Raw genomic sequence first — 16089 nt, 5'->3', positions numbered from 1 at the left:
CGGTGAAACTGCTTTAATACTTCATAGGAGGCATAGAAGTTGAATTAAAACTGCAGTAAATGTTGTAAAGCTGATGTGACTGTCGAAATCTTTTAACAGAAACACACCGTTTATTTCCAACAGTTTCTACATGAATAAAATACAATACTGTGTCAACATTGGGCTCCGTGTTGTGTGTGTGTGTGTGTGTGTGTGTGTGTGTGTGTGTGTGTGTGTGTGTGTGTGTGTGTGTATGTGTGTGTGACTTTGGGTTCAAGAGTGGTTGAGATCTCCACTTTTGAGAAAAATATAAATTTTGATGCATTTTCTGCATCAGGTTATGGTGCAAATGTCTTTAATTCTACTCCCCCATCCCCCCTGTAAATTACACGTGTGTGTGTGTTGTGTGTGTGTGTGTGTGTGTGTGTGTGTGTGTGTGTGTGTGTGTGTGTGTGTGTGTGTGTGAGTGTCAGTAACATGTCCAGTGTCTCACAGTTTTACTTCATAGAGTAAATACAAACGATGGAGACAAAATAAAAAAAAAACAGATAAAATCAAGGCAGAAGTGTTCAGTACATTCCACACAGCAGGTCCATCCGTCTCTGTGTTGTTCTTCTCAAGGAGTGTTGACTGATTGATCATTGTGCCGGACCAATCAAAATCCACCTCTGTCCCTCCCTGACCAATCAGATTGCAGGTCTTTCTCCTAGCAGCGCCCGAAGATCATCAGAGCTCGTCCTGCAGAGAAAAACGGGTTTCCACAAGTTCAATTCAAAGTGCTCATATGATGCTTTTTGGCTTTTTCCCTTTCCTTTATTGTGTTATATATCTTTTTTGTGCACGTTATAGGTTTACAAAGTGAAAAAGCCCAAAGTCCCCCCCCCAAAGGGACTTACCATCTCCAACAGAAAACACTGTTCACTGCTCTATTGTACACGCCCTCATACTCTGCTTCTGACTGGCTAGTAGTCCTTACCTAGGTACTGTCAGGGCACGCCCTCATACTCTGCTTCTGACTGGCTAGTAGTCCTTACCTAGGTACTGTCAGGGCACGCCCTCATATTCTGCTTCTGACTGGCTAGTAGTCCTTACCTAGGTACTGTCAGGGCATGCCCTCCTACTCTGCTTCTGACTGGCTAGTAGTCCTTACCTAGGTTCGTCAGGGCCGCCGCCCCATACTCTGCTTCTGACTGGCTAGTAGTCCTTACCTAGCTACTGAGCATGTGCGACTCCCAACAAAGATCGAACAGAAGTGAGATGTCTCACTCTGTAGCTAAAACAGAGAGCTCAACACACAGGGTGAAAAGAGGAGCTGCAGCAATGTGCAGTACAACAAAAATATGGTGTTTTTTGAAAATTAAACCATGTAAACCTATTCTGGTACAACCTCTAAATACATGAACCTGGAAATGAGCAGAATATGAGCACTTTAAGACTTTTAAGACCCCGAGGGTACCCTGGTTAATTTTTTGTAATTCAACGGTGAGGGTGCTGAATTTGTTCCTTTGTTTCCACGTTGATGGTTTGTATTTATTGACGTTTTGAGGTGAACAGCGACTTACCTTCCGTTTGCTGTGTAACCGCGGCGTCAGCTGTTGTAGTCGCTGTCTGACTGTGTCGGCGATCACGTCGGCGTCCCGGCTATTGATGTGTTCTCCGCTGTGTTCATGCTGTACACACACACACACACACCACACACACACACACAGCTTTAAAATGTAGTTTAAAAAACATGTTAAATAATAAATAGGATCGGATACAAGAACAACTATTCAAAATAACGATAAAAAATACAAAGAAAAAAATGTAGCCAATAAAACTGTACAACCTACGTAAATAGTATTTATAAAACTAACTAACCCTAACTTAGCAGAAACAAAAGAGCAAAATACTTCAAAATTACTTTTTTATTTGTTGTTTTAATAATATTATTTTTAACCGCGAAGCCAATTGCCTCCTCTGGGGCCAAAGAAAGTTCTACTTGACTTGACTTTAACTGAGAAGAGTAAAATCGGTCAAAATTCTAATTGCCAGTTTACGGGAAAACGGTTAATCATTTACAAATCTAGTTCAAGATTCAGAATAAGGTCCTTAACCCTTGTGTTGTCCTTCGGGTCCCAGTGACCCGAAGGACAACACAAGGATTATGTACTTCCGTTTACTTTGTTGAGAATTGCTCTCTAAACAAGGGTTAATACAGCACCTTAGTTCTTGTTTGTACAGCATTTTGGTCAGCTTAAACTGTTTAAATGTGTTCTAGAAATAAACTTTACTTACTTACTTTACAAGAAACAGGGTTTAGAGAGCAATTCTCAACAAAGTAAAGGGAAGTACATAATCCTTGTGTGGTCCTTCGGGTCACTGGGACCCAAAGGACCACACAAGGGTTAAAGGCTGGAAGGGGCTGAGTGTGTCTTTTGTTCAGCCCAGTTCAGACCAGAGATTTGTGGCGAGACAAAACCGTTTTAGAACGTCGTAGGGAAAAGTTACAGCGGTCTGAACCGGCCCGTCTCAGCTCGACTCAAACCAGCTGATGGTGACGCTGCGACTCAGCTGGTGGAGTCTCCAGAGGCTGGTTTTACAACGATAGAGACGTCTCCTGTTACAACAGCCAATAGAGAAGTCAGCTGGTGGAGTCTCCAGAGGCTGGTTTTACAACGTAAGAGACGTCTCCTGTTACAACAGCCAATAGAGAAGTCAGCTGGTGGAGTCTCCAGAGGCTGGTTTTACAACGATAGAGACGTCTCCTGTTACAACAGCAATAATAGAGAAAGCTGGTGGAGTCTCCAGAGGCTGGTTTTACAACGTAAGAGACGTCTCCTGTTACAACAGCCAATAGAGAAGTCAGCTGGTGGAGTCTCCAGAGGCTGGTTTTACAACGTAAGAGACGTCTCCTGTTACAACAGCCAATAGAGAAGTCAGCTGGTGGAGTCTCCAGAGGCTGGTTTTACAACATAAGAGACGTCTCCTGTTACAACAGCCAATAGAGAAGTCAGCTGGTGGAGTCTCCAGAGGCTGGTTTTACAACATAAGAGACGTCTCCTGTTACAACAGCCAATAGAGAAGTCAGCTGGTGGAGTCTCCAGAGGCTGGTTTTACAACGATAGAGACGTCTCCTGTTACAACAGCCAATAGAGAAGTCAGCTGGTGGAGTCTCCAGAGGCTGGTTTTACAACATGAATACTCCTGTTACAACAGCCAACAGAGAAGTCAGCTGGTGGAGTCTCCAGAGGCTGGTTTTACAACGTTAAGAGACCTCTCCTGTTACAACAGCCAATAGAGAAGTCAGCTGGTGGAGTCTCCAGAGGCTGGTTTTACAACGTAGAGACGTCTCCTGTTACAAATACAGTTAATAGAGAAGTCAGCTGGTGGAGTCTCCAGAGGCTGGTTTTACAACGTAAGAGACGTCTCCTGTTACAACAGCCAATAGAGAAGTCAGCTGGTGGAGTCTCCAGAGGCTGGTTTTACAACGTAAGAGACGTCTCCTGTTACAACAGCCAATAGAGAAGTCAGCTGGTGGAGTCTCCAGAGGCTGGTTTTACAACGTAAGAGACGTCTCCTGTTACAACAGCCAATAGAGAAGTCAGCTGGTGGAGTCTCCAGAGGCTGGTTTTACAACGATAGAGACGTCTCCTGTTACAACAGCCAATAGAGAAGTCAGCTGGTGGAGTCTCCAGAGGCTGGTTTTACAACGTAAGAGACGTCTCCTGTTACAACAGCCAATAGAGAAGTCAGCTGGTGGAGTCTCCAGAGGCTGGTTTTACAACGTAAGAGACGTCTCCTGTTACAACAGCCAATAGAGAAGTCAGCTGGTGGAGTCTCCAGAGGCTGGTTTTACAACATAAGAGACGTCTCCTGTTACAACAGCCAATAGAGAAGTCAGCTGGTGGAGTCTCCAGAGGCTGGTTTTACAACGTAAGAGACGTCTCCTGTTACAACAGCCAATAGAGAAGTCAGCTGGTGGAGTCTCCAGAGGCTAGTTACGTAGAGTTAGGCTGGTTTAAAACGTTCATAGACGCCTCCTGTTACAACAGCCAATAGAGAAGTCAGCTGGTGGAGTCTCCAGAGGCTGGTTTTACAACGTAAGAGAGACGCCTCTCCTGTTACAACAGCCACAAGAGAAGTCAGCTGGTGGAGTCTCCAGAGGCTGGTTTTACAACGTAAGAGACGTCTCCTGTTACAACAGCTCACATAGAAGTCAGCTGGTGGAGTCTCCAGAGGCTGGTTTTACAACGGAAGAGACGTCTCCCGTTACAACAGCCAATAGAGAAGTCAGCTGGTGGAGTCTCCAGAGGCTGGTTTTACAACGTAAGAGACGTCTCCTGTTACAACAGCCAATAGAGAAGTCAGCTGGTGGAGTCTCCAGAGGCTGGTTTTACAACGTAAGAGACCTCTCCTGTTACAACAGCCAATAGAGAAGTCAGCTGGTCGAGTCTCCAGAGGCTGGTTTTACAACGTAAGAGACGTCTCCTGTTACAACAGCCAATAGAGAAGTCAGCTGGTGGAGTCTCCAGAGGCTGGTTTTACAACGATAGAGACGTCTCCTGTTTCAACAGCCAATAGAGAAGTCAGCTGGTGGAGACTCCAGAGGCTGGTTTTACAACGTAAGAGACGTCTCCTGTTACAACAGCCAATAGAGAAGTCAGCTGGTCGAGTCTCCAGAGGCTGGTTTTACAACGTAAGAGACGTCTCCTTTTACAACAGCAAATGGAGAAGTCAGCTGGTGGAGTATCCAGAGGCTGGTTTTACAACATAAGAGACGTTTCCTGTTTCAACAGCCAATAGAGAAGTCAGCTGGTAAAGTCAGCTATAAACTATAGAAATAAAATCATCCATAATCCATTTTATTTTTATGTTACAAACAGCTGGTGGAAATGGCGTTGGATTTTTAGACGGAGCCTCAATGATCCACCGAAAGCCCGGTAACGTTACGTATGTGGTCGCGCGACCTAGAGAGAGACTGAAGAGAGGGAGCGCCCAGCGGCGTTAGAACAAAGCCGTGAATAAGAAATAAAACGTGTTTTCGCCGATTCATCTCTAGAAATGCGACTGTAGCAAGCTTCTCACTATCACTAACGTTATCCACGTTCATATTTACACGAAACAAATTATATATCCAGCTACAAAAAAGCCTGGAAGTCGGAAGTTAGAACGGAAGTGCAAAGAGGCGTTGCTATGGAGATGATACACGTCTCATTGGTGTGAACTGGCAGCTTTCAGAACGCTGCAGACCGGCTCGCTGTAAGAAGCTGTAAGTTCAAACTCGTCTCGTCGCGAATCTTTGGTCTGAACTGGGCTTTAGGGAACGCTGCGTCTCATGTCCCGGTACAACATGGCATCATGACTTTGCGTAAATATACACGCCACTTTCATAAAGCCAAATGGCGTGTTATTGTACGCATTTTCAGCTATCCACGTGTATGTCTACGCTGTATACAGCTGATGTAAACATACCCACCACGTGGCCTCGCCACGTTGCGTGTTATCGCGAGAACGCGACGTACTATCGCGAGAACGTCACATGCCTGTTAAAAAAAAAAATAATAATAATAAAAATGGTTGGGTTTAGGAAAAGAACACAGGGAAAGGCTTTAGTAACAAAACAGTGACAAAAACACGGAAAATAACGACAAAAACACGCTTAGGAAAACAAGAAATGGTTGGGTTTAGGAAAGAAACATTGGGTAAGGCTTATTAAAAAAATAAAATAAAAAAAAAAGGCTGAAAAATCGCCACACGCGAGACGCGAACCCGGCTCTCCCGGGTGAAAGTCCATCCCCCCAACCTACCTCCTTACTCAGTCCCCCGTTCTTTTATACTACTCGCTACGGCGGAAATTGACACGCAATGTAGGTCGATGGCGGCCGATTTGCGTTGATATACACGCAAAAATGCGATTATGCGTCTTGATAACACGCAAAAACGGAATACAAATTGGCGTGTCATACATACGCCAATTCATGAGATCAGTCTGCCTGGTAAGTTAACTAAGAAAAGGTGAGGTTTTTTTATTTTTATTTCTGCGTGTCTGTCTCACCCTCCGTGTTCCCAGGTACGGGTAGAATCTGACGGTTGGGTAGGCGGTGATTCCAGCCGATTGACAGGTCTGATGATGAGCCTGACAGTCCACTTTCCCCGCTCGAACTTCCCCTTTCAGATTCTGTCAATCACACAGAAGAACATCTTCACGTTTCCGGTCACAGCCCGCAGCCGCTACAAGAGTCGGGTCTCGTCTGTCTGAGAGAAACTACACAACAGACCTAAGATATTTAGAGAAAGAAAAAAGGGGTCTCACCCGAGCCAGGGTTTCAAACTCCGGGGCAAAGTGTTGACAGGGTCCACACCACGGAGCGTAAAAATCCAGAACCCAGTGATCCTGGCCTGACAGAACCAGAGACCTGAAGGACTCTGGAGTCAGATCCACCGATGCTCGGGGTAAAGAGCTGCACACAAACAAGACAACGCAATCAGAAAAAGGGTTTTTTGCCGCAATAGACCTTTTTCACGGCAGACACGTTGACATGTGATAGCAGGAAAAGCACAGGTGTATTCAAAACTATTACTGATGGCTGCATTCCACTTAGGAGAGACCCTGGTATTAAACCATTACTGATGGCTGCATTCCACTTAGGAGAGACCCTGGTATTTAACCATTAATGATGGCTGCATTCCACTTAGGAGAGACCCTGGTATTAAACCATTACTGATGGCTGCATTCCACTTAGGAGAGACCCTGGTATTAAACCATTACTGATGGCTGCATTCCACTTAGGAGAGGTCCTGGTATTAAACCATTACTGATGGCTGTATTCCACTTAGGAGAGGCCCTGGTATTAAACCATTAATGATGGCTGTATTCCACTTAGGAGAGGCCCTGGTATTAAACCATTAATGATGGCTGCATTCCACTTAGGAGAGGCCCTGGTATTAAACCATTACTGATGGCTGTATTCCACTTAGGAGAGGCCCTGGTATTAAACCATTACTGATTGCTGTATTCCACTTAGGAGAGACCCTGGTATTAAACCATTACTGATGGCTGCATTCCACTTAGGAGAGGTCCTGGTATTAAACCATTAATGATGGCTGCATTCCACTTAGGAGAGACCCTGGTATTAAACCATTAATGATGGCTGTATTCCACTTAGGAGAGGTCCTGGTATTAAACCATTACTGATGGCTGCATTCCACTTAGGAGAGGTCCTGGTATTAAACCATTAATGATGGCTGCATTCCACTTAGGAGAGACCCTGGTATTAAACCATTAATGATGGCTGCATTCCACTTAGGAGAGGCCCTGGTATTAAACCATTACTGATGGCTGCATTCCACTTAGGAGAGGTCCTGGTATTAAACCATTAATGATGGCTGCATTCCACTTAGGAGAGGTCCTGGTATTAAACCATTAATGATGGCTGCATTCCACTTAGGAGAGGTCCTGGTATTGTGCATGCTGACTCACTGAAATATCTTACTGGGACACTTGGAACTGAGCCATTGTTAATGTTATCAATCTCAGCTGTGCTTTTCCTACTATGACAAGTCAACATGTCTGCTGTGAAAAATGTCCATGAGTTACACTTATGTGGAATTTGCCTTGGTGAATGGTGCATACATAAACAAACAAACAAACAAACACATAAAGGCCCGGACACACCGAGCCGATAATCAGCCGTTGGACAGTCTGGCGAGGTCGGTGACTCGAGTCTGTTCGGTGTGTCCCGTGCAGTCGTCCGTCCGAGGGGCCGTCGGCGTTCATTTTGGCTGATTTGACGTGTATAATCGACGGGGCGGGCACTGCCGGCAGTCGAGACTCAAACGAGCCATCTGATTGGTGGAGAGCTAACCGGGAAACTGGGAGCAGGATGAGCGTGACTAGAGTCACTCAAAATCTTTTAAACTGACCTTTGTTGATCTGAAATGAAGACAGATTCAGCGACTGCACGGCCTATTTCTCTCTTAGAATGTTTTCTGAAACACGTTTCGGTGAACTATTTCAGTACAATATGAGATCATATTCTGAACGAGCCGCCATGACAGTCTGTCTTTGAATTTCCGGAGAAAACAAACCCACGTGATGCGTTCGTCCAATCAGCTGCCGGTTTTCATTTTTGGGGCGACAATACAGATTAGCGCCGACTGCTGCTATGGAGACGTATTAGGTCTCGTCTCTTCGGTGAGTTCCGAGGAACTTTTTGGACCGACTCGGGGAGACTGATCAGTCCGACTGGCTTTACTGCCGACGGTTGGCCGTCTGGTCGGTGCGTAAGCAGCTTAAAACATTAATATGAAATAAACAATAAATACAAAAAAAACAACACAAAATAACAGCAAAAACACACCGCACGCTGAAGCGTAGATGCCCGATGACGCCTGGGTGTTTTATTTAGAAATTTGTTTTATTTTTGTAAAGCATCCGGCTGCACTGTGGCCTTCCTGTATGTAAGAACGTGCCTGGCTCGACACATTCGCTCGCGAAAGAAATGGAGGAGACGGCAAAACGATCGCTGTATGGCGCCGGCCCGCGTGGCCGCTCTGCGCCTGATCGCAGCTGGTATGAACGGACAGATTGAATAACATCGGCACTGAAATTTAAACAGCTCCGCTTCTGCGCCCGGTGTGTTTTGGCTGTAGCTGTTGCATAAGAAAAGAGAGGCTGAATGAGCACATCTGTAGGACTCCACATCGACCCAATCGTTTGACACGAGAAAGACGAGAAAATAAAGAAGGAAGGTGTCTCACCTCAGTGCCCATGATCTCAGTGACTGGGCATCCCTGTTCCAGCCGTTATAACTCCTGAGGGGACACACACACACACACACACACACACACACACACACACACACACACACACACACACACACACACACACACACACACACACACACACACACACACACACACACACACACACACACACACACACACACACACACACACACACACACACAAAAATGTTCACTCTGTCACAACAGGTTTGACTGTTTAAAAATAGATTTCGTTTAGACCCGGGCTGGTCCGGACCAAACATCAACTTGATCCAGCTCAGGCGTGTACCTTGTGTTTTTATTAATACAGAATCAGAAGATTTATTGTCATTGTACAAAATGAACAATAAAGTTGTAAGCAGCAGTTCAACCAGTAACATAGATCTAAAGCTAAAAAGACAAGAAATGAATAGTAAAACAACAATCATAAATAGAAAGAAACATACACACTAAAAGTACTAGTTATTGCTCATGGTCCGTATGTGAAGGTGTGAAGGGGTGTGTGTGTGTGTGTGTGTGTGTGTGTGTGTGTGTGTGTGTTATTGTGTGTTCAGTGTGGTGATGGCTTGTGGAAAGAAGCTGTTCCACAAGCCATGACCAATACATACGATACCTAATGAAGTGGAACGTTTGATCAATACATTGTTAGCGATGTTGACTATACATGAACAAAAATCAAAAAAAGCGACAAAAACGTTGCAAAAAGCTTCGCAAAAGTGAAATAAACATTGAGAAAAAATGCGAAAGAAAAATACAAAAATGTCGACACGAAAAAAAACTTATTTTTACTACATGAAGCTGAGAATACTGCTGTCCTTTTATTTGATTTAGATTGTATACAGGAAGTAGAGTAGAGTATTTCAAAGTGCGGTACGTACATGAAGCGATCCGACTGCCGGGTGTTGCCGGGGTACAGGCGGATCTCGGGGTACGCCCTGACGTTCTGACCCTGACAGAAGGACTGGAAGCGCTGACAGTCGACTGAGCCCACCAGGATCTGGCCTGACAGCAGCTGGAGGGGGGAGAGACAGAAAGGTCGGACGAGTTACACTTCTTCTTCACCTCATCGTTGGCTCGTTGGGTAGAGCGGTCGCCCTTTCCACCACAAGATTGGTGAACCCCAAAGTTGCTCCCCGGATGCTATATCAACAGCTGTCCACTGCACCCTAAGACTTAGGATGGGGATTAATGCAGTAATTACATGTCACAGCTTTATGTGGTAGCCTGTATTTTTAAATATGCAAAACAATGACTTGCAGGTGTTGGTACAGGTCTTTAAATAGGATTGCCTCTGTATTTCTCTGCAGGGGAGAGAGAGAGAGAGAGAGAGAGAGAGAGAGAGAGAGAGAGAGAGAGAGATTATATATATATATATAAAAAACGTGTGTTGTACCCTGGCCATGCGTCTCCACTCTGGAAGCAGAGCCTGACAGGGACCGCACCACGGAGCGTAGAAATCCACCGCCCAGATCTGCCCCTCAGCTCGACCTGCAAACACATGGGGAGAAAAACAGACGAGAAGACAAGCTGTTGGTGAATTGAACGGACGCTCTCGCTGTTCCACTTCCAGCCCGGCTGTCTGAACGCCCCCGCGGCTCGCGTTACGTCGCAGCCTTTAGCGATGTGTTTAAATTACAACATATAAAGCCCAATACAAACTGTGTTTAAATTGGCAAAGACCTGTGGTTTTAACCAGAATGCCTGGTGAATCAGCGCTCTACTTGGACCAGACAGTTGAATTTAAACATCTCTGTTGGTGCAGCTAGCTCCTGGTCTCACCGTTAGTAAGTAGCAGCACTATCGGTTGCTGGGGGGCATGGGGGGGACTAGTTTTACCTTTAACTCTCTCGCTGAAGCTGGAAGGATCCAGGACCACCACGGACGGATTGACCAGATCCTGCAGAGACAAAAACAATCTCTTTCAAAGATGTTCTTCACTCGGTGTTGATGCAACCTTTTTTTTTTTAAAGACAAGCTTCATACGCATTTTAACCAATACTTTTGCATGACTTTTTGGCAATTTTCCATGACTATGTGTTCCTGATGATGTCAGTCGACATTATACAATAAGAATACTAATCTGTGTTAAAGTTGACCCTCAGAGGTTTAACTATAAAATGAATGACAATTTATGTGGTTCATAGTGGGATTCATCATATCGCTCCCGAATACAACGTTGAGGTTAAGACAACGTGAAAATACATTTATTAATCACATATTATTATTAATCACATATTATTACGCTGTGTTAAAAAAAAATTCCATGACTTTTCCTAAACTTTCTGGGTCTTTTTAGGTTTCCAAAACCTTTCCAGGCCTGGAATTTGCATTTTTCAAATTCCATAACTTTTCCAGGTTTTTTCAAAACGTATGATGAACCCTGTAAAGAACAAACCATTTCTTCTCAGCAAAAAGCAATAGGAGTGGCGTGTACTATGTTGGATAGCGCTGCATTCCCGTTGCCTCGGAAGAACAATCAACTTTGAGAAGCCACCTGAAGTCCTGGGTGGCCAATGATGTAAGCAGGATCGGACTTTGTCTGATGGGTTTGGATGGTGAGCCGTGCAGAGCGTGGAAACATCTCTGCCTCTATCGCTGCCACAAGAAAGTTTAAAGTGCCCATATTATCAAAAACCTTTTCTGTTTGGGGTTTTTGTTCCCCCACACCACAACAAAACCATCCATGGTGTTCTGGGAACATTCTAATTGCCTGCTCAGTCTCCTAGTGCTGTCCGGACTGTGGCGTCATCAAAGAGCTGGCTAACCACAACCGTTAGCGGCGTCGGCTAAGCTAGCTTCCGCTACATCTCGTCTCAGAGCACTGCACACACCACAAGTCCCATCACAAAACACTCCATCCCCATTAGAGTCTCCCAGCTAATCTGCCTTAACTGACCAAAGCGGAAACAGCCGGACAACCAAAAAAGAAAAGAAGAGAATAGAATGAAATGAAGAGAATGGTTTAAAAACACCACGGCTGAACTGCCGGTTTGTGAGAATCCAGCGCTTTTCCTTCTCCCTCCGCAGGCGCGATGTGAATAAAGAGTGTACGTTAGCGGGTTAGACACAACAGGACGTCGAAATGGGCATTTAAGTGGTCTCCGATTTCTGTTGCCCGATTCCCTTTTCGGCATTCCTGTCCCCCTCTAGCTTCCCCTCCCCCCCTGGTCACAGACTCACGAGGTCTTCACAAATATACTGTCCCCAAAACAGTTCCTTCCGGGCTAACCTGCTTCGTACAGTACGGGACCAATCACACGGCACCACCTGGCGCTAGGCGAATTTAACACACGACGACAAAACCGGCGAGAGTTTTGTACGTCAACATGGCGACCACCGGCGCGCAGCAACCCGTTGATCCGCCATCGCTGCTACGTCACCCGGACCGTTGATGCTCTGATTGGTTGAAGGACTATCCAATTGCGTACAGAGTCATGTGAACTACGCCCGTTGATCCCGCCTCTTGTGCAGTAGAAACTACAGAGCAGACTCCCCCAGACTAATCAATCTTAAAAGATGGAGCTTGGTCTGGTGATAGCCAGACTAGCGCAACGTGCTGTATGGTGCCAAAAAAAAAAAAAACTATGTCTGGTACTGCCAATTTGTTTGGTTTTGTCATGGTTCATGTGTGCAATAAACTTTACACTTCATGGCAGAGAATCATGATATCTATTCTAAGCTGAAAAAAATCGTGATTCATATTTTTCCCCGAATCGTGCAGGCCTGCTGTGGAGGAAGGTCTGGCAAAGCGAGACTACCATTTAAGACACACTCCCACCGCAACCCAACCGTTTTGGTGATGTGAACCCAGCCTCAGCGTGCCATTGGTATGTAGCGGTACCTGTATGAACTCCAGGATGCCGTCAGCTGAATGCTGCCCTTCGTATTCGTGAACAGAGGAGCCGTTGAAGATCACGGTGGTGGGATAAGCCTGAATATTATACTGAGAAACAGAGAGAAAGACAAAATGAATGATCGAGCCTGAATGATCTGTGGTACGTACCCATCTCTTACTTGTAATTAAAATGGTACAGTCCGGACGTGTATGCGCTCACCGTGGAGCAGAGGTTTTGGTGGATGGTACAGTCCAGAGTACCGAACTTCATCTGTCCGGCCAACTGGATTGAAGCTTTTCTCAGTTCAGGCAGCAAAGCGCGACACGGAGGACACCACTGCACACGAGAATCAAACATTTATTAAAATGGATATCCAAATCCCAAGAGTTTTTTATTTTATTTTTAAATGCATGTCCAGGACTCTGTGACAGCCTGAGCATACGTAATAACCCTCTAGGGTGGTGATATGACATATGCCTTTGGTGTGGGAGACCTGGGTTCGATTCCCACTGTGATACATCAACCAATGTGTCCCTGAGCAAGGCACTTAACCCCTAGTTGCTCCAGAGGTGCGTTACCTCTGACATGTACAGTACAGGCCAAAAGTTTGGACACACCTTCTCATTCAATGCGTTTCCTTTTTATTTTCATGACTATTTACATTGTAGATTCTCACTGAAGGCATCAAAACTATGAATGAACACATATGGAATTATGTACTTAACAAAAAAGTGTGAAATAACTGAAAACATTCTTCAAAGTAGCCACCATTTGCTTTTTTATTAATAAGGGAAACAATTCCACTAATTAACCCTGACAAAGCACACCTGTGAAGGTAAAACCATCAGGTCATTACCTACATTACAGCTCATTGAGAGAACACCAAGGGTTTGCAGAGTTATCAAAAAAGCAAAGGGTGGCTACTTTGAAGAATCTAAAATATAAGACATGTTTTCAGTTATTTCACACTTTTTTGTTAAGTACATAATTCCATATGTGTTCATTCATAGTTTTGATGCCTTCAGTGAGAATCTACAAATGGAAATAGTCATGAAAATAAAAAGGAAACGCATTGACTGAGAAGGTGTGTCCAAACTTTGGCCTATACTGTATATAGCAACTGTAAGTCGCTTTGGATAAAAAGCGTCCGCTAAATGACATGTAATGTAATTTATAAAGACAAAGCTTCAGGTTCTCTCATTGAGCACTCATTCGGATTTTTTTGACCTAAACACATCTGTATCAGTTTAAGAGGACTCTATATTTAGAATATGTCCAGTTCTTCACCTCGCTGTCAGACGGCCCTTTACGATATACAGGGAACTGAAGCCATTATTTCTGCTCTCTTCAAAGCCACCAGACTCCTTTTGATAAAATCAGACATTTGACCTCCAAGAACACGGGCAACGTGACATCGTGACTTTGCGTAAACATACACGCAACTTTCCTAAAGCCAAGTGGCGTGTTATCTGTACGCATTTTGAGCTATCCGCGTGTATGTCTACGCTGTATACGGTGGACGTAAACAGACATGTCGCCACGTGGCGTCTTATCTCGAGAACGTGCCGTGCTATCGCGAGAACCTCGAACGTGTGTGTAAAAAAAAATAAATAAATATAAAAGCTGGGTTTAGGAAAAGAACATTGGGAAAGGCTTTAGTAACAGAAAAAAAACGACAAAAACACGATGGCAAACAAACGGTTGGGTTTAGGAAAGAAACATTGGGGGAAGGCTTAAAAAAATAAATTAAAAAACGGTTGAAAAACGCCATGTGCAGGACGCGATCCCAGCTCTCCTGGGTGAAAGTCCTGCGTTTTACCCATCAGCCACCCCGACCAACCTCTGCGGACTTCCGTCCTTTCATACTCGTCGCCACGGCGATAATTCACACGCGATGTAGGTCAACGGAGGCCAAACGGCGTTGATAAAACACGCTAAAAAGTGATTATGCGTCTTGATAACACGCCAAAATGGCATACCGATTGGCGTGTCATACATACGCCACTTCAAGTGATCAGTCTGACACGGGAATAGGGATGGGCATCGTTTGGATTTTAACGATTCTGATTCCGATTCCGATTCTTCCTTTCGATTCCGGTTCTCATCGATTCTCGATTCCGATTCTTTGAGGGGTGGAGTTAAAACGGGTTAGATGCTGATTTCACAAATAAGAGGAAAGTTTTATTTTGATTCAAAAGGTGGGTTGCAGTTTTACAGCTTTTACAATGCAAAACAAAGCCAGACTAGAGCTCCGCTTACTGTGCTGCACGGCTGCAACACAACAAGCGCCTGGCTGCTACGGAAACCAAAACTTGCGCATGTTAAATTTGGAACCTATAAGATCTGATTTGAAACCAAATCCTCCAAACGATTCCAAACGATTCCAATAAAGAAACGATTCCGATGGAATCGTAATTTTTGAAACGATTCCGATTAGGAATCGGTTCTCGATGCCCAACGCTACACTGGAGTTGCTGCTCTACTGCTGCCTCCATCGCTTAGTTAGTTAATTGGTTCCTAACCCTTTAAATCACCAAAGTCACACAATAACTAACTAACTAACCGATGGAGGCAGCGGTGGAGCAGCAACTCCCGTGTTCTTGGAGGTAAAATGTCTGATTTTGTCAAAAGGAGTCTGGTGGCTTTGAAGAGAGCAGAGATACCGGCTTCAGTTCCCCTTCATAAAGGGCCGTCTGACAGCAAGGTGAAGAACTGGAAATACTTTTTTTTTTTTACAAGTGTTTTTATTGTTTTAGAGAAGATAGAATGCACAAAATTCAATGCAATAATACAGTGTCAATTAGAAAAAGACATCTTTCTGTTAACCCCATCCCACCCACAACAAAACCCTTATGCCGAGGAGAAGAGGATAAGGAGAAACAAATAAAAACAAGAGAAGGAAAATAGAAACATGAAAATTAAAGTAGTAAAAATAATAATAATAATAATAATAACAACAATAACAACAACTAAAATAAATAAATAAATAAATAATAATAATAATAAAAAAAGAAAAAGAAAAAAGAAAAACTAGAACTGGAAATACTTTAAACTGATATAGATGTGTTTTGGTGTCTAAAATGTGTTTAGCTGCTGCCCCACCGTCTACAGCAGCGAATTGCTTATCTTCCGTGTCGGTACTCCTGCCTGCTTCTCCAAAACTTTGGGGGGGGGGGGGCGGTGCCGACCGCCGCCTACTGCAGCTAACACACTGACTCTGGCTCAGACAGCCACGCTGAACAAACATGATCATTTCCTCCTGTTGCCACCATACTGGCGTGCAACGAGGTAGTTCATCCGTGCCTGCCTCTCTCTGCGTCTGTCTGTCTGTCTGTCTATCGCTCTCTGTTTGTGTTGGAGGTGTAACACCATCACCTGCCCTGAAGGCAAACAGGGAGTCAGACGGGCTGGGTCATCAAGCAGCAATGTGTGAAAACTATCTGAGGTTAAATCAAGCCTATCGGTGATGACGTGGCATTTCCACCTGTGTGTTTATGAAGTGCCAT

General features: G+C 44.6%; 1 protein-coding gene across 1 annotated transcript in view; it reads right to left on the bottom strand.

The window, feature by feature from the left end:
- Nucleotides 1–372: 372 nt before the first annotated feature.
- The window catches only part of dnajc10 (DnaJ (Hsp40) homolog, subfamily C, member 10), a 30107-nt gene continuing 14390 nt past the window's right edge, over nt 373–16089 (bottom strand). Inside the window, exons 16-25 of the mRNA XM_039818502.1 lie at nt 12803–12919; nt 12589–12690; nt 10584–10644; nt 10141–10235; nt 9626–9759; nt 8722–8775; nt 6275–6422; nt 6017–6139; nt 1542–1649; nt 373–717 (exon numbers count right to left, since the gene is read on the bottom strand). Of these exons, the coding sequence (XP_039674436.1) occupies nt 706–717; nt 1542–1649; nt 6017–6139; nt 6275–6422; nt 8722–8775; nt 9626–9759; nt 10141–10235; nt 10584–10644; nt 12589–12690; nt 12803–12919 (954 nt within the window). The 3' untranslated portion in view covers nt 373–705. The remainder of the gene's footprint in view (nt 718–1541; nt 1650–6016; nt 6140–6274; nt 6423–8721; nt 8776–9625; nt 9760–10140; nt 10236–10583; nt 10645–12588; nt 12691–12802; nt 12920–16089) is intronic.

The sequence above is a fragment of the Perca fluviatilis genome, chromosome 12 (assembly GCF_010015445.1).
Source record: "Perca fluviatilis chromosome 12, GENO_Pfluv_1.0, whole genome shotgun sequence".
NCBI lineage: Eukaryota > Metazoa > Chordata > Actinopteri > Perciformes > Percidae > Perca > Perca fluviatilis.
Note: the sequence above shows the minus strand (reverse complement) of the source record. Positions and strands in the feature narration are given on the sequence as shown.